This window comes from Microtus ochrogaster, unplaced genomic scaffold (assembly GCF_000317375.1).
Source record: "Microtus ochrogaster isolate Prairie Vole_2 unplaced genomic scaffold, MicOch1.0 UNK1, whole genome shotgun sequence".
Classification (NCBI taxonomy): domain Eukaryota; kingdom Metazoa; phylum Chordata; class Mammalia; order Rodentia; family Cricetidae; genus Microtus; species Microtus ochrogaster.
This window is the reverse complement of record NW_004949099.1, coordinates 30129244-30150139: the sequence shown is the minus strand read 5'-3', so window position 1 is coordinate 30150139 and position 20896 is coordinate 30129244. Positions and strand designations below refer to the sequence as shown.

Genomic DNA, 20896 nt, shown 5'->3' with positions numbered 1-20896 from the left:
TCTCTGTGGTTTTGGAGCCTGTCCTGGAACTAGCTCTTGTAGACCAGGCTGGTCTCGAACTCACAGAGATCCGCCTGCCTCTGCCTCCCGAGTGGACTATCTTATTATTTATAAACCATTTTCTTTTCTTATTTTAAGCCTATGCACATTAAAAAAAAAACACATTGTGAGAAATCTGAAGCTGGCTTAGCAGGAGCTCCAGCCTGTGCTGTATCAGCTGTAAAGAATATGAATCTTCCTGAGATACCAAGAATTATTAGCATTGGTGAAATCAGTATAAAAGTGACAAAGCTGCCATCTTTTAAATAAAATATTTAAAAGGCCACTCCCAGGTAAATCCAGAGGGAAAGTCATCTAAGTTTACCATGCAGTTGTTTACCAAAAATAGAGGAGGAGAGTCTTAACTTTGCTCTTGGATTTAAGTCAAGGTACTGTATAGAAGCTGCATAAAATCAGTATGGAAGTTCAATGTTGCTTTTCTTGCTCAGTGATTTTAAAGAAACTGAGTAGTTCCACTGTGATTTTTTTTTCTTTTCTAAATTGTGTTCCTATCCCCACTAATATATATGCCTCTATATATTGGCTATTACAGTATTTCGAAAACTGAGATGTTTCTTTAATTATGTACAACCCAAAATATTGATGTTTTATGTGGATCACAAGTGCATCGTTCTCTAATTCTTTCTGCTGTTTGTCACAATTGTTATTTAAAGAACCAAGTATGTATTGCATGAAAACATGACCTTTTCTTAGTTCAAATAAACTCCAAGGTAGCTGGAAAAAATAAAATAAATAAAAAACACATTGTAACTTGTGAAGGCTTTTTCCCATCTGGATCTGTATTTACTGAGCACCTGCAGCATTCTGACTGTATGAGACAAATCTTAACTGCCAGGTCAGCTATTGCATGGCTCAGCTTAGCAAATGGTGCTGGTGGCTCATTCCAACCTTATAGGCAGCAGTCAGTAGCTGCATCTCTGTATACCACTGAGCACAGCCTGCCTAAGAGACTGCAGTACTACGAAGCTACATACGGATCGTTATCTAGAACTTAGCTTTCTCAGACGCTATGTTTGAATATTCAAGCCCCTACATTGGTTACCATATATAGACTGAATTGAGGGGAGGCACCACCTCACAAAACATAACACAGAGACTTCTTATTAATTTTGAAAGCTTGGCTTATAGTTTAGGCTTGTCCCACTAGCTCTTATAGCTTAAATTAACATATTTATGTTAATCTACATTTTGCCTTGTGGCTTTTTACCTCTCTTCTATCTTGTAAATCCTGATTCCTCTCCATGTCCTCTGGTGTCTCTCTCATACCTATATTCATCTCCTTTTCTCTCTGCTTTGAAGTCCCGCCTAGCCTCTACCTGCCTAGCTATTGGCTGGTCACCTCTTTATTAAACCAATCAGAAGGTACTTTGGCAAAGACCATCTTCACATGTACAAAAAGGTTATTACTGCTCAGATGCCTGCATTTCTGTTAAGCAGATGTTTAATAGGGTTTATATTAACTAATAACTTTTTATTTTTATCCTGTTAAAAGGTTGAGTCACACAATTGACAGTTTTATTTTTACTTTTTCTTCAAAATCTAGAACTAGACCTGTGGAGGGAGGGAAGAGGCCTGTGGGGTGTGCATGGTCAGAAGCTTTGCAACTGGCTGGCCTGGATCTGTCAAAACAATGTGTGGATAGTTCTGACTGTGTGCACACTGTCTTATTTAGATGCTTCAGAGTAGTGATCCTGGGAATGAATGTGTATTATAAGTATTATTTCAAAAATGGTTTTCAAGACTGCTCAGAGAGGGAAAACACAGAAACACTGGTATTGAAAAGGTCTTTAGTCTTCTGTTACTGCTGTCTAGGGATTAATCTTTGGAACAGAGGCTAAAATTTTTGATGCAAGTTATTTCACAAAAGGGATTCTGTGATAGGAAAGTAAAATATGAAGTTAAATGTATGTTTTAGGTCTGATCTAAATATGTACTGGATTGTCTTTTAAGGCCAAGCTGCCTAAGCACAGAGCCTGGGCTCCACCACCTAAGTGGGTGCTGTTGACAATCAGTGCTCTAATGTCTGTCAGCCCAGCTAGAATATTGTAGCATGTTGCATTTTAAGGTGTTCACACATTTGTTTATTTGAATTATGTGGAAAAATTAGGCATATGGGATAGTCCATGCTTTTGAATAGTGTAGATACAGCAATATGAGCTGCTGAGGCATTGATAGCCTTCTACACTCTTTTCTATCATGATTTAGACTGGTACAGATTTTATGTTCATTGTTAAGAAAAGCAGACCTGTCAATAAAATAGTTAGTTTAACAAGTATTTAATCTAAATGTTAAAGTGTTATATTAAATGTAATCTTTCCTAATGGAGACATACACACACATAATGTACTCATACATATATATGTATTCTTATCATTAATATATGTAAGAATGTATAGTATACTATATAATTAGATATATTAAGAGAAGTCCTTGATAAGTGTTGTTAAAGTTACTTCACAGTGGTTTAGTAATAGTAAAAGTGATGACAGAAGCAGCACTTGTTGAGAATTGACTCACTTTGTGCCAGGATGGGGACCAAGTGCTTTCCATGTGTACATTGCTTCAGTAGTTATTGCCAGCCATGCTGTGGGATGGGAAACGGTTTTTGTCTCCTTTTGATGTTCAAGGTCTGTTTGTCTGCTAGCCTCCTGTTTCAGTGACACAATGTTGAGTGGAAGAACGAGGACAGAAGAATGGCTGTTAGTTTAAGGAAAGAAAGAGTAACATAATCCTGAGGGTTATTAAAAAGTGTATAGACTGTGGACATGCAGGAGGATTAGAGAGCAGAAGTGCTTGTTCTGTGTTAGAAGCAGGAATCAGTTGTCATTGGTCAGCACAGATCTGTGAGGGTTTTTGTCTTTTGTTTGTTTTTATCATTTTCAACAGCAAAATTTAGTAAGGGAATAGATGGAAGGTTGGATTTTGTAGGATTGGAGTTTGGGCAGTTGTTGGCAGGAAGAAAGTGGTCAGAGAAGTGGGAAAAGTATACATGGGAGTGTTGAGAACTTGCTGGATGCTGTGTGGCTGTAGAGGAAGGGTTGAATGGGGTGGAGCTGGGTTTTTATGAAGAGCCATTCTTTTCAGCAAATGGTGCTAGATCAATTGGAGAGCCAAGCCAGGTGTAGAATACATGTACTCAAAAATTAACTTCAAGCAAGCGTAGGTCTAGATGGGAGAGACAAGCTTGTAAAACCACAAAAAAAAAAAAAAAAAGGAAAAAAATTAGTGGCCGTGGAACTAGAGGCAAAAAAAAAGATACAGAGGCAGGAAGCTTAGGAAAACAATAAAAATCTTTGATCTTTAGAACACGCAATCAGCAAAATGAAAGGCTGCGGCCTTGTACTGGGAGGGGATACTTGCAAAACATTTTATTTGGCAGAGAGTATGTGTCCAGCATGTAAAAATGACTCTTATGACTCAAGAATAAGACAACAGATAACTCATAGGATAAGGAACTGAATAGAAAGTTCATCAGAGAATAATAAATGGCTGCCAATAAGAGGCTCATCAGCAGACATAGCCAGGGAAGGAGAAAGTTAAACTGTAAGGCGGCACTGCTTCTCCCTTTCCTTATGAAAAGTCATATGTTAGCAAGGATGAAAACTGTCTGGAATTCTTCACTGCTGGTGGGAAGGAAAAAGGAACAGCTACTTTGCGCAGTTGAGCAGAGCTTTAAAAATTTTAAATGCATACATGCCACATCCCCATTCAGTTTCTAAGTATTTCTCCTAGACAAACCAAAACATATGTTCACATGAGAACTTGTGTACACATATTCTTGGGCAGACTTGTTAGTAGCGAAGAACATTAAACATTCCGAATGTCAGTCACAAGTCTATGGTTAAAGAAACTGTACCCTATCTATGCAATGAGATACTACTTTGCAGTGAAAAAGAACTATTGATGGCCTTTGCAGTATAAACAGACCTTAAAATAATTAGGCTTAATGAAAGAAGATAGATTTAAGAAAAGTACATACTCTATATTTTACTGTATTTAAATCTAGAAAATCTAAACTACTCTATTGTATCAGAAAGCAGATAGTGTTTACAGGGATAAGGAACTAAGAAAGGTTTCAGGAAACTTGAGTGTTATAGAAATGTGTCTCATCTTGAATATGGTAATAGTTATGTTAATGTATCAAATTGTATATGTGAAATTGATAAGTTTGTATCAGTTCATACCTCAAAGCTGTGAAAAATAGACTGAGTAGGATAATTAGGAGGGATTGGAGTAGTGGGGGGGAATACAAGGATGTATGTGGATATCAGAGGAGAACCTTCATATCAGTCTTTGTCTTCCATCCTTCTTTGAGAAAGAGTCTCTTTGCTGCTTTTCTACTGTGAACACCTGGCTGTCCCATGAGCTTCTAGGGATTTTCCTGTCTCTGCCTGCCATCTCTCTGTGGAACACTGGGATTTTAAGTGCAAGCACTGTGCATTCAGCTTTTCCATGGTGCTTGGGAATGTAAATTCAGGTCTTTATGCTTGCCTAACAAGAATTTTCCCCTCAGAGCTATTTCCTTTCCTTTCCTTTCCTTTCCTTTCCTTTCCTTTCCTTTCCTTTCCTTTCCTTTTCCCCTTTCTTTCTTTCTTTCTTTCTTTCTTTCTTTCTTTCTTTCTTTCTTTCTTTCTTTCTTTCTTTCGTTGGTGTGTTTTCAAGACACGATTTCTTTTACATTTGTGTTTACTTACTGCACCTATTTAATGAGGAGAGGGACAATGTGTATCATATGGAAATGGTGCTCATGTGGAAGTCATCTATTCTGTATGGAAGTTGGTTTTTTTTTCCATCATATGCATTTAGGAGATTGAACTCAGGTTGTCTGGCTTACTGGCAAGAGCCATTATCTGCTGAGCCATCATATCAGCCCATTGAGGCTGAAATTCTTTATGTGCCTGTTGGAAACACTTATATTTTGGACATTTAGAATGTACCACATTTGCTTCTGAAAATATTATTTTTGTTTGCCTGAATGTTCTTGGTACTGACCTCAGGACAAATACAAAAGGTCTGCCCTCACAGATATTGTAGGAGACTCTGATATTATTACAATCCTTGCCATTGTGCCCTCTAATCTGTAATTGTGGAGGCTGAGGTTAACAAATGCTGCCTCAGTTTCACAATGAAATTTTACCTCCTTCTCTTTGTTGATATGAATGTGGCTCAGACTGGCTTCAAATTTACCTCTCAGCTTCTCAGATATATCAAACTCAAAAGATCTGAGAATGAATGAATAGAGTAGGTAGAGGTTTAGCTTTACCCCTGAAAAAAAGGCACAAGCACAGAAAGTATGACTTTGAGCAGAACTGTAGAGTAAATTTTCAGTGTCACCATTGAAATCATCTCAAATGACCTTCAATGATGGGGATACATAAGCTCAAAATGTCCTTAAGGTCTGAGCAACATGGCTGTTCTAAGTGCTGTGCCTGAACATTAATCTAGAGATAACTAAGTTAGCTCTGGTTTACCAAATTCAACATGCTTGAAAACATGCTAAATTATGTGTTTATTTTGAGTATTCTCCCCCCCCACACTTTTCTCACTATCTTGTAAGCGGATTTTTCTGTGCTGCCTGCCAGCCTCCAAATAATCCAGTAGTTTAGGCTTGTTATTAACGAGCTCTTCAATATAAATTAACCCATGTTTAATCAATCTAATTTCTGTCTCTTGGCATTATTACCTTTACTCTGTACTGCCTATGCTGCTTCCTCTCCATCTGACTGGCAATTCTACCCTTCTTCCCAGCATCCTCTGTGCCTGAAAATTCTGCCTAGCTATTGACATTCAGCTCTTAATTAAACCAGTCCAAGTGACACTTCCAAACAATGTACAAAAAGATTATTCCACAACAGTGTCTTTTTGAGACACTGTTTTTACTCTAGTCTAGGCTGGCCTCAAACTATCAGTCTTCCTATCTTAGCCTCCTGACTGCTTGGGATTACCTGTGCTACCAGGGCCACCTCTTCTGCTTTGCAGAAGACAAATGATGAGTGCTTATTGACGCAGGAATTTTGAACTGGTCTTGTAAAGGTCAAATTTCTTCAAGTTATAAAACATAAATTATATTACAAGCTATGCACATTTATTTTTGACCCTTTTTGGATTTTTTTTTTTTTTTTTTTTTTTTTGTTTTTTGAGACAGGGTTTCCCTGTGGTTTTGGAGCCTGTCCTGGAACTAGCTCTTGTAGACCAGGCTGGTCTCGAACTCACAGAGATCCACCTGCCTCTGCCTCCCGAGTGCTGGGATTAAAGGCGTGCGCCACCACCGCCCGGCCCTTTTTGGATTTTCTGATCACTTTTTATTTCCAATGTTGAGGTTGAACCTAAGACCTAGGTAATGCTAGACTAGCTAACACTCTACCACAAAGATCATCCTCCTCCCGATTTCTGCTTTTTCACGGGAATTACCTTTTATTTGATTCCTCTGCTACTTAAAGTTACTAAGAAATCCAAATTAGGGCCAGTGAGATGAGTCGAAGGGTAAAAGACATTTGTCACTAATCTTGAGGATTTGAGTTCAGTCCCCAGGACACACATGGTGGAAGGAGAGCCTGACTCTCCTCACAAGTTGTCCTCTGATCTCTACATGGAAGCCGTGATATGTGTGTGTGCACGGCCCTTACACGGTAGATAGATAAATGTAAAAAAATCCTTAAAAAAAAGAACAAAGAAGTAAATGTTACTACAGGTGCAATCCTAATAGAAGTATATTCTTAGTTTGAGAAGGACGCACAGAAGACCTGCCTTCTGCACACACGTTTGAGAGGTGTTTTCTTCTCTTGAAAGCTGTTTGTTGTTTTTCTACATAAGAAGACACTAGGCAGAATTTTAGGGTTGCATTTTCTTTTTCTTTAGTATTTCAGGACTTCTGCCTTCATAGATACTAAGACTCTTTGGGGACATTTCTGTGGGGTGACTCCTGATGTCATTACAATCCTTGCCAGAGTGCCCTCTAATCTGTAACTATGAAGGTTGAGGTTAGCAATTGCTGCCTCAGTTTTCACCCTGAGAATTTACAACTTCCCTATTGTTGCTATGAATGTGTCGGGCTGGCTTCAGATTTACAATCCTCCTGCCTCTGCTTCCTGAGTGCTGGAATTATAGGGGTTCACTACTGTTGGGTGATACTATTCCTGGGGGGATGTGAACAAACATCTTCTTGCCCCAAAGTAAGGGTACTATCAAAGTCCAACTTAAAACCAGTGAATTTATTGGGATACTTACAGGTGATGGGTTACTTACAGGAGAAGCAATGATCCAAATACACCTGCATTTCCAAAACTCACCTAGTATGGGTGATAGCTCACAAAAGCAGAAAATCCGGAGTACACTGCACAATTTGCAGGTAGTTCAATGGATGTCTCCTTAGACACCTTGTCTTGTCTGAGAATCTGTCAGCAGTCCTTACTGCTTTTACACACACACACACACACACACACACACACACACACACACACTTCTGAAACTTCTCAGTTGTTTACTTTACAGAGCTCAATGGGCTTCCCTGCAGGATGGAATGCTTTACTTCTCAGGCTGGCCTCGAACTCGCAATCCTTCTGCCTCTGCCTCCTTCAGCAAATCTTACCGGCGTGCGCCACCACAACCGGCGAATGCTTTACTTCTTTTAGCACATCCTGTGCCTTAAGAAACTTTCAAGGTGGAATATTTTATGTCAAAAGAAATTGCTACAGAGTAACCACCATGCCAAGCTATTGGTTCTGAAAGTATAGACATGATTTATGTTTTAATTATTTATTTAAAAAAATTGAAGATTACAGACTCTTGTAGTAGTACTCTCTTGTCAGTACCACCAGCCTGCAAATAATGACACGGAGACTTAATAATTATGAAAGCTCAGCCTTAGCTTAGGCTTGTTCCTAACTAGTTCTTATAACTTAAGTTAAACCATATTTTTTAATCTACATTCTTCCATGGCTTGTTACCTCATCTCTGTACTTCCTATACTGCTTCTTCTATGTTTGACTGGCAACTCTGCTTTTCTTCCCAGAGTTTTCTGTCTGCCCGGAAGTTCCACCTATGCTTTCCTGCCTAGCTGTTGGCTGTTCAGCTTTTTACTACACCAGTCATAGCAGTACATCTTCACACAGTATACAAATATCCCACAACAGACTCTAAGGAAAGCCGGTGTCTTCCTTTTATCTTGGGATGTAACTAATCATGGGAATCAAAGAGTAATCTTTAGACAGTTCTGGAATTATCTACAGTCAGGGAGATATTTACAGATCATCTCATCTTTTTGTCCAAATGTTCCCCCCCCCCCCAAATGTTAAATTACTGGTACGCACACACACTCACAGACCTAATTCCTTGGTTTAAGGAGAAATAAATCAAGCTGGAACTAGGCCAGAAACAACTCTGCTGGCTAGCTCTCATAGTGCTGGAAGGTACACTGTGGGAGAATTGTCAGTGGAAGTCTTACTCAGGTGTGGAGCCTGTGTCCAGCCAGGCAAAATAAAGTCATTGTTGCAAGGCCATTCTCTGCTACGTAAACCTGAACAAAAACCCATGGCTGGGGTGATTCTACGCCCTAGTGAGGAAGGTACTGCTGTTGTTTTACTGAATGACATGATGTCTGTCAAATTGCCTTCTAAAGAACTGTGCCCATACTCTAGTGCTGCTGTCAGCATTGGTCAGAAAAGGTTCTTTTGCAAGTAAGAGACTCATACAGGCTAAACTACATAGAATAAATAACTATTGAGTGCCCAGTCACAAATGGGATATCTATATTACAGTTCCATGGCTCAGAGAACATTATGGAAAAGGGGGTGAGAAAAATCTAAGACTCAGAAAAGGAGGGGAAAAGGGTATGGAATACTGACTTCTAAGCATGGTATGGCTTAACTGCTGTACTGTTGAACTTGCAGCATTTGTGACTACCTGTACAAGATCCAGCCTGTCAACCCAGGTCATGGAAGGGGGAGGATATAGAATTAACAGTTCATGGAAGTTCGGTGTTTTAACTATTGGTAAGGTGCCCATCTTCCTGTGTTAAGCTCTCACTGTGCTATAAACAGCCCTAATGTGGTTCATTGGGTTAAAAAAAACTACAAGACACCACCACAGATAAGAAAGTGTGAAAACAACAAAGGACAAGTCCCTCAAAACAAGCATAAGCATATCGCGGTGAACTGATGGGAAGCCAAAACAAAGAGAGCAGCTTAAAAAGGGAAAGCACGGCATGTAGCAAAACAATGGTATCTGCCCAAATAGACGAAATACTTCTGTTTGCTTACAGGAGAACAGTGGTAGAAGAAATGTGTAATGCTCTTGAAGTAAGAGAACTCACTTTCTTCATTATATATTAGTTCAGGTTAATTCCTGCCAGTTTCAGGTGTATTTTTTTCTTTTTTCAGTAATTTGAAGTATGCTTTTCAGTATGTGTGTAAATGCTTCTTAGGGCATTGTTCTTCAGCCAGGCAGTGGTGGTGCACACCTTTAATCCCAGCATTAGGGAGACAGAGGCAGGTGGGTCTCTGAGTTAGGGGCTAGTCTAGTCTGCAGAGTAGTGAGGTCCAGGACAGCTTGGGTTATATAGAGAAACCCTTTCTCAAAAAACAAAACCATCAGCAACAGAAAACTGAACAACAACAAAAGGCATTGTTCTTTGGCACTATGTTTTCAGTTCTAGCACTTCCTTTTGGTTTTTTACAAATTTTTCTTTGTAAAAATTTCCTGTCTGGTCTCACATGCTATTTACCTTTTCCATTGGAGCCATTCCTGAATTAGCCTTGCTTTAAAAATTCCTCTGCTATTCCAAAATGTATGCCATGATGATTGTGTTGTCTCTACAGAATATGTTTATTTTAGTGCTGCCTTTAGTATATTTGATAAATTTTTGTTCAAAGGTGTATGTGTTTTATATGATAAATACTGAGGAAAATACTGCATATATTTGACCATAAGTTCCCATCTGCTAGTTGTTTAGAGTAGGAGTTTGTTTAGAATGGGGATCTATTTAGGGTTTGGCAATGTTTGATGTTTATTATTGCTGTGCGTTACTAAAGTTGACATTCATCATTCCCATGGTAACCAAAGGCTTCAATTTTTTTTCTTAGTGATCTTTGTTCCCTTTGTGTCTGCTTAATTCTCGTGTGTGTGTGTGTGTGTGTGTGTGTGTGTGTGTGTGTGTGTTTGTGTGTGCCTGCTCTCAGAATACCTTTATTTCCCAGCTCCCTCATTGTGTTCCATTGTTATTTGTATTTTTTGGTGTTGGAAGTAGAGGGCCAGGAGAGTTCTGTGATGTTCTGATTAACCCTCAGATTTGTGCAGGTACCAGAACCTGGGTATGGGGATGTGGTCATCACAGAACTAAACAATACTCTTCTTTGTTTTTCCGTGACTCTATGGATGTCTAGCAAGTAAGTTTCAGACTTGCATAAGGCTACTATTGTGAGGTAGTGCAACTCTCCTGGTTTGTTTTTGTGGCTCTTCTGTAGCTTTTACTTTTTATTTTGTATTGTCCTGTTTACATAGGTGTTTTGTAAATGACATTTTTATTAATATTTTCTATCTTTTGCTACTTTTATATTCAATATAATTACTCATATATTTGAGTTTACTGATGCTTTTCATGTGTTACACCTGGTCTGTGATCTTGCTTTTTTCCCTTTTGGTGATTTGTATGTTTAAATTCTGTTTTCCCTTTGTACCAGTCTAGTGGTTCTCCTGCTGGGCTAATGGGATTAGTAGTCACCTGTTTCTCATTCAAGAACGAAATAGTCTGTGTACATGTAATACAGTACATGTTTAGTTTTAATTGTAGCATAACAAACATGATTCAGTTTTCTGTCTCTTTGATAGTAGATCTGTGGATATAGCTATTCCTCTGGACCTGAAAGATCAATGGATCTTGCTAGTTTTGTTTTTTAGGTACTTCCTTATAGTTCTCTAAGCCTAACCCAGGAGTTTACAGCTATAAACTTTATTTTTTCTTTGTCATTTATCTTGTATAAACCATGCTAAGCCAGGTAAATAGGATTATGTTTAAAGATAGAAAAGTCTCTGTCAGGGCTGGAGAGATGGCTCAGTGGTTAAGAGCACTGCCTGCTCTTCCAAAGGTCCTGAGTTCAATTCCCAGCAACCACATGGTGGCTCACAACCATCTGTAATAAGGTCTGGTGCCCTCTTCTGGCCTGCAGGCATACACACAGAATATTGTGTATATAATGAATAAATAAATAAATAAATACATAAATAAATAAATAAATAAATATTTAAAAAAAAAAGAAAAGTCTCTGTCATTATAGAAAACTACAAGGACTTAAACTGATTTTTAATTTTTTTTCTGATAGGGAAGAACATCGACAGCATAAATACAGCTGTGACTAAGAAACGCTGGTCATGATAGGATATTTACTGAGAACTTTATGGAAAGGGAATTCAGAGGCATCAAGAGGAAGATAGAGTTGGGAGTTCAAATTTTTGTTGGCCATGTGTACAAGTCACTAGCTGCTGCTGTGGCAGATGTCTGACAGACAGTTTAATGGAAGAAGGATTTTTGGCCTGATTTCTAATGATGACTATAATCATAATTTCAGCGTAGCTCTGTGTGTGTGCATGTAATACATGTTCCTGTGGGTGTGTATGCATGTGCTGTGGAGATCAGAGGTCAGGAGTCAGGTGTTATTCCTTAAGTGCCCCCCCACACACAAAAAAAGACAGACTCTCTCAGTGATCTGTAATTCATCAATTTGCCTGACTAGCCAGCAAATCCCAGAGATGCACTTGTCTCCACCTCCCTAGTAGTGCTGGGGCTTAAGTGTGGACATGTCACACCTGGCTTTTTATGTGGGTTCTGGTGATTAAACTGAGGTTCTCATGTTTTACCAACTGAACTGTTCCTTCTGTTCCTAGTTTAGCTCTCAGTTGATGCTTTGTACTGTTTTAGCTTTTAACTATACAAATCTTGTTTTCTATCCTAGGTGAGTTCCCTGAGAGTAAATTTGTATTTAGTCTCTATAATGCTGAGTACATAACAGATATTCCTATGACACTTCTCTAATTAAATCGTGTTGGCTGTTAGAAGCTAATTTTCCAGAAAATTTTCATTTCTGATGCATTTTGTTTCTCAGTTGTACATAGTAAACAGATTTTTAAAATTCCCTTTGTTTTTCCCTTGCTTTTTCCCCACTCCCATTTTTTGAGATAGAATTTTACCGTGTAGCCCAGGATGACCTGGAGTTTACTAGGTGTCCCCGGGAAACCTAGGTTTTTGATCTTCCTAAGTGCTGGGATCTTTCTTGTTAGGCTACTATGCCTGGCTTTACAATTGCCTTAGAATGAAAGCTTGCAAGCATTTGCAAACAGAGGTACTTGAAAAAAAAAGTTTATGAAATTGTGGTGATTTCCTGTGCATCTTTTTAAATTTCATATTAGTTCAAGACTATATTGATACAGTTTCTGATTGTTGTTCAGTGAAGTCATGCTAAAATATTTATTGTAACCCTTTGACACCCCCAACCCACCCCTGACAAAATCTCATTATGTGGCTCTGCCTAGCCTGGGACTTGCTATGTAGACCAAATTAGCTGGAAATTGACTATCTCTGCTTCTGGAGTGCTAAGAATAAAGGCATGTACCACTACACTTGACATGCTCTCTCTTTCTTCTTTTTTTTTTTTTAGATTTATTTTATGTATATGAATGCTTCATCTGCATGTATGCTTTTAAGTCAGAAAAAGGCATCAGATCCTGCTAGAGATGGTTGTGACACACCATGTGGTTGCTGGGAATTGAACTCGGGACCTTTGGGAGAGCTGCCAGTGCTCTTAACTGCTGAGCCATCTCTCCATCACCTACTCCCCTTTTTCAGTGCTGATAATTTTAATGTTTTTCCCAGTACGTCTTCTTTCTTGACCATAATATTTCTGTTTAACATTTTTTAAAAATATGTTTAACCTTTCCCTGTGTGTCTGTAACAAGTGAGCTCCAAGTTAAGTTTAACTTCTATTCTTATGCTTGTTTTTCAGCTTTTTCTAAAAGAATACCTGTACCCCCTGGATGTGCTTGAGGAAGAGCAATGAAGGCAAGTATCCAAGTCTTCATGATCTGTGAAAACAACTTGACTCAGTGCCAAAAGTTTTGACTGCCATATAAAAATAAAGTTTGCAAAAAAAGGGGGGGGATAATTTGTGTATAATTTAGGATGGTTTTATGGAGCACCCTTTTAAACATTTGTTGGATTTTAAAAAGCAATTTTCCACTTTATTTCTAATACTAATTTAAAGCAGCTTGTTTCTTGAGTGTGGACTTACCATATATTATGTATTTTAGAGACAATAAACAAAAGAAAAGCCAAATGCCTTTCTTAGCAGAGTATAGTTAAGCTTTGCAGTGGAACCTTGTTGATCATAAACTGATCAACAGTTACACCTGTTCCAGGATTACTGTCTTAGAGAAGAAAATGGCAGGGCACCCTAAAGTCTGCTGAGATTGCTGAGTTCCACGAGTCAGTATTTGAAGTTATGGCAGTATTATTGTTGTTGGTTATTTTGTTATCATACTTGATCTTCATTAACATTTGGCATACCTCGATCAAGGACCTTAGAGATCTTCTGTACAGAGTCTGAAGGAGCCATCACAATTCTGACCATGTTCTATATTTGTGATGGCATAGCAAATGATAGCTGTGCCCCTTATGAGCCTACATCTTCTATCAGAAGTGGGTAATCACAACTTACTGCTTAAAACTAAGCTTGATTGTATTCAGGGCTGCGTGCTCCATGAACCTGTGCTAGCTAGTGATTAAGGTAAGTCTTGCTACTAGAAATACTGAGGTGCATCTCTTTCTTTACAGCTGTGAGCAAGAGTCTGGGCTTCAAAAATTAGTACCATGCTGCAGGTTTCCCTAGGGATTGCTAGAATCTCTTTGTAATTAATTTTTTGTAATCATTAACAAATAAATAATGTAAAAATACTAGTGAAATCTCAGGTGAAGTTAACTGACATTTAAAATGTGCCATGTTCTCCAAATGTTTTAGTTAGAAAGCACACGGTGATCAGTTGATTAGTCCCAATCCTGCCCATCTGTCCTACCTGGTCCTGCAGCCAGAAATACACAGAGGTCTACTACATTAATTATAAGCTGGTTGGCCTATTAGCTTTTTATTAACTAATTCTTACATCTTACATTAACCCATTATTCTTGTCTGTGTTAGCCACATGGCTTGGTACCTTTGTCTGTGAGGGATTCTCATCTTGCTTCCTCTGCAGCTGGGTGATGACTATAGACTAATCTTTCCTCTTCCCAGAATTCTCCTGTTCTCATCCTGTTCACCTATACTCCTTGCCTGGCTTCTGGTCAATCAGCGTTTTATTAAAAATAATACAAGTGACAGGATAAAAAAAAACCATTCATTGTCCCATAGCAGAAAAATGTGCTGAGTAGTTGACTCCTAATATCTTCATGTGCAAGATAAACAGTTCATTTAGTTTCTCAGCTACCTTAGTAACATTCTTTTATTTATGCTATTTTTTAATCCTGATGGGATAAACTGACTTTATTTTATAACAGTACTTATAAACTACCTGGTAACTGTCAGCCTTGCTTTGACATCCTCCTGTCTCAGCAACACAGTGTGAGAAGAGATTGACAGATGTACACTGTAACCAGTGCTTGTATCCTGGTCACATAGCCTCTTTTCTCTAAAATTAATACAATTCGGTAGCTATTGTCTGCCAGGCAATCTCATGAAGGAAGGTCGGGATAATTAAACGTGTATACTGTTGGCAAAAGTTTTGCCCACAAAGAGCTCCAGAAAACTGCACTAAACCTAAGCCATTAAGAGTTTTTCTCTTTATGGTCCCCAAAGGGAGAACAACAAATGGTACAACATTTGCAAATGTACAGTTAAGGAAAGGGTAGGAGGCCATATAGACCACAAAGAATTTCAGTGGAGGACAGGAAGCTTCCCTGCTCTTACCAGCTGCTCTCAGCTGCCTCCTGCATGAGGAACAAGGAAACATGGTGTTCAGAAAGTAGAAAGGTACTGGTGAGAGATGAGTGTTTTTAACCTTGTCATTCTTTGTTGAATCATTAAGAGTCAGCAGATGTAGAAACAGTTTTGAAAGAATAGGGACCATGGAGCCACAGTGCCAGTGTCCATGTCCTGTGATGTGAAGGTCTGAGAATAGTCATCAGGGAGTGCGAGTGGATCTGTTTCCTGTCCCTCAGCATGGCAGCATGTGTTCACAATGAACTCATTTAAGTGTTCTGCCCTGCCACTTCATGGCAGCAGGACCGATGCCCCAGAGCAGGAACTTGCAGTGTTTAACTGGCAATGGCAGATTGTTCAGGGTACTGGTAATGCCAGGAGTTTTAAAGTCTTCTGAACAACAACAGAAATTGAGAGAAAATATACAAAGACTCTTGTACAGTGTTTTGTCCTCTTTAGTAGCTTCTACACATTTATACAATTTTATGTATTTGCACAAACTCAATAAAAATAAAACACTTTTTTATTAAAGAAAAGAGATCTGATCCCTTAACCATCCACCCCTCCCATTTGCATGTGATTTCAGTAGCCATGACTATCATGCTCTTAGTTTCAACTTACTTTTCATGTGTTTAATACTGGTTTATCATTGCTACTTAACCTTTGACCTTTAATTTTTCTCTGCTCTTCCATTAGTACCCAGTTACTACACTACATCTTTGCTTTCGAGTTTATATAGGTGGATAGGAAGCTTCTATCAAGAATAATACAGTTGAGAAAGGGATTTCTTTGGATCTCTTTTCTGCTTTTTTTTTTTTAATTAAAGAATCTGTCCCTGTGTAGTCCAGACTAGCTTAGAACTTGCTGTCTGTAGTCCAGATTGACCTTGAACTGTTCAACTTTCCTGTCTTGGTCTCCTGGGTGCTAGGATTACAGTTGTGTGCCTGCCCCAGTTCAAATCTCCCTTTTTGACAGGTGGTATTAAGTAAAGCTCTATTCTCTCTGAAGACTGATTTGTCTGGATGGCTCATTAATTGGGGCCAGAAAGGTTATTTTGGCTTCAGCAAAGAATTCCATTTGTAAGATTTTTCTCTTTTGTTTTGTCTTCCCAAAAAAGCAAACCTGTTGCATCTCATTACCATTGAGCTTGATGAATATGGATGGATGGTAGCAAAAGATTCCAAATTTTCATTAAAATCTACATAGGTTAGAATATTTATCTCTCAGCGTTATTTGAATTTGCTAAATTTCAGCATGTAAATACTTAACTGTGACTATAAATAAAAAGAATTTAATTGCCTCAGCTAGACTAAACATACTAAATGGTCTAGTTCTCTTGATTCTCTAAGCAATGGCTGCTTGTCCTGCCAGCTGCTATTATGGTGTCTATTCCAAAATGGTCCTATCCTTCATATACTGAAACTTGTGAAAGGATTTTTCCCCCCCAACATTGCTATTTTCATTTCCTGTGTTTTGGGCTTTTTATTCTAGAAAATACCATAACCCATTATCTGAAAAAAATTATCTTTTAATCTTTCGATTAAAGATTGCTTAATGATAGTAACTTATTTGTTTGGCTAGCTGCATGTTTTCTTTGTTTCTTTGTAGTGTTTCTGTATTTTTGCATGGATGTATGATACAAGGTTGTTTTTTTTTCTTTTTCTTTTTTTTTTAACATTAGGTAGGCATGAAGCCTCCATCTCACAGCTGCATGCATAGTTACTGGTGAAGCAAATGCCTACCTAATTTGACAGTCTCGGTGTGTTTAAAATTTTTTGAGTTTGCAAATAAGCTTATTAAGCTTAGTAATGGAGCCTTCCGGCAGTGAACAGTTATATGAGGACCCTGATCCTGGAGGCAAATCCCAAGATGCAGAAGCCAGGAGGCAGACAGAATCAGAACAAAAGTTATCTAAAATGACCCACAATGCTCTGGAGAACATTAATGTGATTGGCCAAGGTTTGAAGCATCTCTTCCAGCACCAGCGCAGGAGGTCATCAGTGTCTCCACACGATGTACAGCAGCTTCAGACAGATCCAGAGCCTGAAGTGGATCTGGACAGTCAGAACGCATGTGCTGAGATTGATGGTGTCTCCACCCACCCCACAGCTCTGAATCGTGTTCTGCAACAGATTCGAGTGCCACCCAAGATGAAGAGAGGGACAAGCTTGCATAGTAGGCGGGGCAAGTCAGAAGCCCCAAAGGGAAGTCCCCAAATCAACAGGAAATCTGGCCAAGAGGTGGCTGCTGTTATACAGTCAGGTCGACCCAGGTCTTCATCCACAACTGATGCTCCTACCAGCTCTTCCGTGATGGAAATAGCTTGTGCTGCTACTGTGTGTGTGCCCGGAGATGAGTCAGCTGCAGAGCGGGTAAGTCTATTAGATTTCTGTTAACTTACTATTTCACAGACGTTATGTGACTGTGTGTACACACACACACACACACACACACACACACACACACACACACATATACACACTACAAATGATCAGTCTGTTTTTTTTAGTATTTTGTGTTTTAGTTAGATATTTTGAAAATTTCCATGATAGGTCTAATGGTGTATACCTATAATCCCAGTGCTTGATAGGGGAAGGCAGGAGGATCAGGAATCGGCTGTGTACTGTTTGAGACCAAATACGTTTTAGGCCTGCCTGTGTAATGTGAGACCATGTCTCAAAAAAACAAAACAAAAAAGAAAATAATTCCTGTTTACTTCTACTAATGTGCAAAGCATGACTTTGACCTGATGAGTAACAAGGAATTTAGTTAGAACTATCACAGTATGTTGATTATTGAAAGTTCCTCATTTTTGTATTCATGTTTATTTATTCGTGTGGTGGAGGGGCACATTACAGAGTGCATGTGCATGCCAGAGAAGAACTTGTAGGAGTTTAGTCTTTCCTTCTGTCATGTGAGTCCCAAGAATTAAACTCCATATCCTAAAGCTTGGCAGTAAGCACCTGTCCCCACTGAGTTCTCTCGTGGTGGAGATATCTCTTGTAGTCCAAGCTAACCTCAAAATTACTATGTATCAGAGTACAACTTTAAAGTTCTGATCCTCCTGCTTTTAACTCCCAAGTGCTAGGAATATAAGCATGTATTAACACACCCGGTTTATTCAGTGTTGTGGATTAAACTCGGACTCTGTGTACTCTGGGCAAGCACTGTGCCAACTCAGCTACCCAGCCCAAAGGTTCAGTTTTCCTTTCCTTTTTAGGTTTATTGGGATCATTTTTCCCTATATGAAAACATTATTAACATATTCAAACTTTACAAACCTTTGAAAATATTAGTCTCATCTCATGTATGTCCGTAGTACATGCTCAATATGGAAAAATTGGAAATATAGAAAGGAAAAGAAAAAAATAAAAATAGCTCTTGCCAATATTTTGGTAGGTTTTTTCAATATATTACTTGCATTTGAAAAATAAATTGAAGACGGTTTATATTTAATCAATTTTATTACTATTTTAAGTAAAATCAAACTCATTTAATGTTGAGTTTTTTCAATTAAAACTGTTATGAGCATTTTTTATATCTATAAATACAATTTCATTTAAATTTTTTACTGACTATATAATACTGTCAACTAACTTGCTGTAATATAGTTTTTATTTATCATTTTATATATTAGAGAATATGAAAATACATTGCAGTATAGTTATCTTAACACTTGAAAGTAATAGATAATGCACCTTATTGTATCTTAATGACCATTATAATGATAGCTGCCTTTTATTCTTTGCTTATGATGTGGCAGGAACTTTGTTTAAACACATATGTAATTTTCTCCTTGGTGCTCAAACAGCCATATACTTGGTTTTGTTAGATTGTTTTTTCATTGTTGTTGATGAGACAGCAAAAATGTAGGAAGTTAAGTATTCTCGTGGTTTCATAACAGCTTGTTTCACCACCAGAATGTTTCAGAGCTTAAGCAATATAGAACTTTTTTTTTTTTTTTTTGAGACAGGTCTCACTATATAGCACTGGTTGGCCTGGAATTCACTGGAGACCAGGCTATCCTTGAACTCACAGTAGTCCACCTGCCTCTGCTTCCTCAGTGCTGAGATTAAAAGTGTCTGACACAACACTCATCCTTAGGCATGTTTTTTAGCTACCATGTTCTGTGTTCAAGAAGTTATAGTTTCTCTTTCTCCAATTTATAAACTTTATATATGATAATCATATATATATATATATATATATATATAAGTTACATGTATATAATAGGAAAAATTAGCTAATGGTATTAAGTTATGAAGATTCAGGTGGTTTTATACTAGATCTTTCTGTCAGATTTTTAAAAATTGGCTGTCTTATAAAATCAGTTTTACCCACCATTTGTGCCCATAGTTCTTCCATAGTGTCTTTGAGAATTCTCTGGTACTAGCCCATGAAGTACCTGAAGTGTATACCCGTGTGCTATCAGGCCATATGTATTGGGTAAATAACAAATACACTGAGAAGAGGAGAATTGTCAGGTTGACAGGAATAAGAGACTTTGATTTGGGACTGCTCTAAGAAATAAGAGACGGAGAAATACATAAGTGTTCTGGCCTAGGAAAAGATGTTAGTTTAAGGCAGGAGAATTATAAGAAAAAATGAAAATATTGTTAAAGTTAAGATGGTGTTTTCTCTCGGGCCCTTGGTGCCAGCAAGGTGGGCGTGTTGTGGTCTCCGCACCACCAGGAAGCTCTGCAGCCACCGACAGGACCAGGAGTGGCAGAATAAACAATAGAAGAAAGCCCACTTGGGCACAGCCCTTAAGGCCAATCCTTTTCGAGGTGCCTCTCATGCCAAGGGAATTGTGCTGGAAAAAGTATGGGTTGAAACCAAACAGCCAAATTCTGCTATCAGGAAGTGTGTCAGGGTGCAGCTCATCAAGAACAGCAAGAAAATCACAGCTTTTGTGCCCAATGATGGTTGCTTGAACTTCATTGAGGAAAACGATGAAGTTCTGGTTGCTGGATTTGGTCAAAAGAGTCATGCTGTAGGTGATGTTCATGGAGTCCGCTTTAAGGTTGTTAAAGTAGCCAGTGTGTCCCTTTTGGCCCTGTACAAAGGCAAGAAGACCAAGATCCTAAATTTTGACAGTGGAATCACAGTAATAAATTTTTATATTCTGAAAAGAAAAAGTTAAGATGGCTAAAGGAGTTTGCTGCCTCGGGACCCTGTTAGAATGACTGACAGGTTGAACATTCCTTTTTCTTTGCCATCTTATAGCCATTCAAAATGTGTGATTAGACTTAGGAATACGTATTCTATGTAAGGCATTCTGGAAACCCTTATTGAAGATATTTAGATATATAATACCTGATCTTAGCTCCTAAGAGTGTTTTAAACTAGCATGCTGATATGATAGTGGGGTAGTAACCACACAAATGAGTAAAACTGATAGAAGGGAAAACATTTGTCTTTGTTGCGCTTACTGTATAGAAACGGAAGATAGATAAATAAAACTTGAGTAAAAGACACAAAGAGTAAGAACTCTTTAAGTAGGAAGTCAGGGAAGACCTTATGAAGAATGTGCTGCCTGAGGATGTGAAGAAGCAAACCATCATTCAGGTGCCTGAGCAGGATGAAGAACTAGAAATGTCCCAGAGGCTTGAACAGTTACAAAAAAAAAAAAAAATCCTGAAAAATAGTTTGTTAGCTTCAAGGTAAAAGGTTACTGTACTTCCAGAACAGAAGTCATAGCTATTGTGTGTGTCAGATGGGTGAGGAGCAGTACTTGGTTGGAATAGTTTTTTCTTTTTTCTTTTCGAGACAGGGTTTCTCCATAGCTTTTTGATTCCTGTCCTGGAACTAGCTCTTGTAGACCAGGCTGGCCTCAAACTCACAGAGATCCGCCTGCCTCTGCCTCCCGAGTGCTGGGT

General features: G+C 38.4%; 1 protein-coding gene and 1 pseudogene across 3 annotated transcripts in view; both read left to right on the top strand.

The window, feature by feature from the left end:
* The window catches only part of Tmcc1 (transmembrane and coiled-coil domain family 1), a 194850-nt gene that overhangs the window by 36491 nt on the left and 137463 nt on the right, over positions 1 to 20896 (top strand). For 2 of the 3 annotated variants that reach the window (XM_026788179.1, XM_026788180.1), the window contains 2 exons: positions 13053 to 13108; positions 17127 to 17389. In XM_026788179.1, the coding sequence (XP_026643980.1) occupies positions 13084 to 13108; positions 17127 to 17389 (288 nt within the window). In that variant the 5' untranslated portion in view covers positions 13053 to 13083. Of the gene's footprint in view, positions 1 to 13052; positions 13109 to 16702; positions 17390 to 20896 lie in introns of those variants that run through there. The other variant, XM_026788178.1, reaches the window with a different exon arrangement.
* Positions 19645 to 20160, top strand: LOC101988091 (annotated as a pseudogene).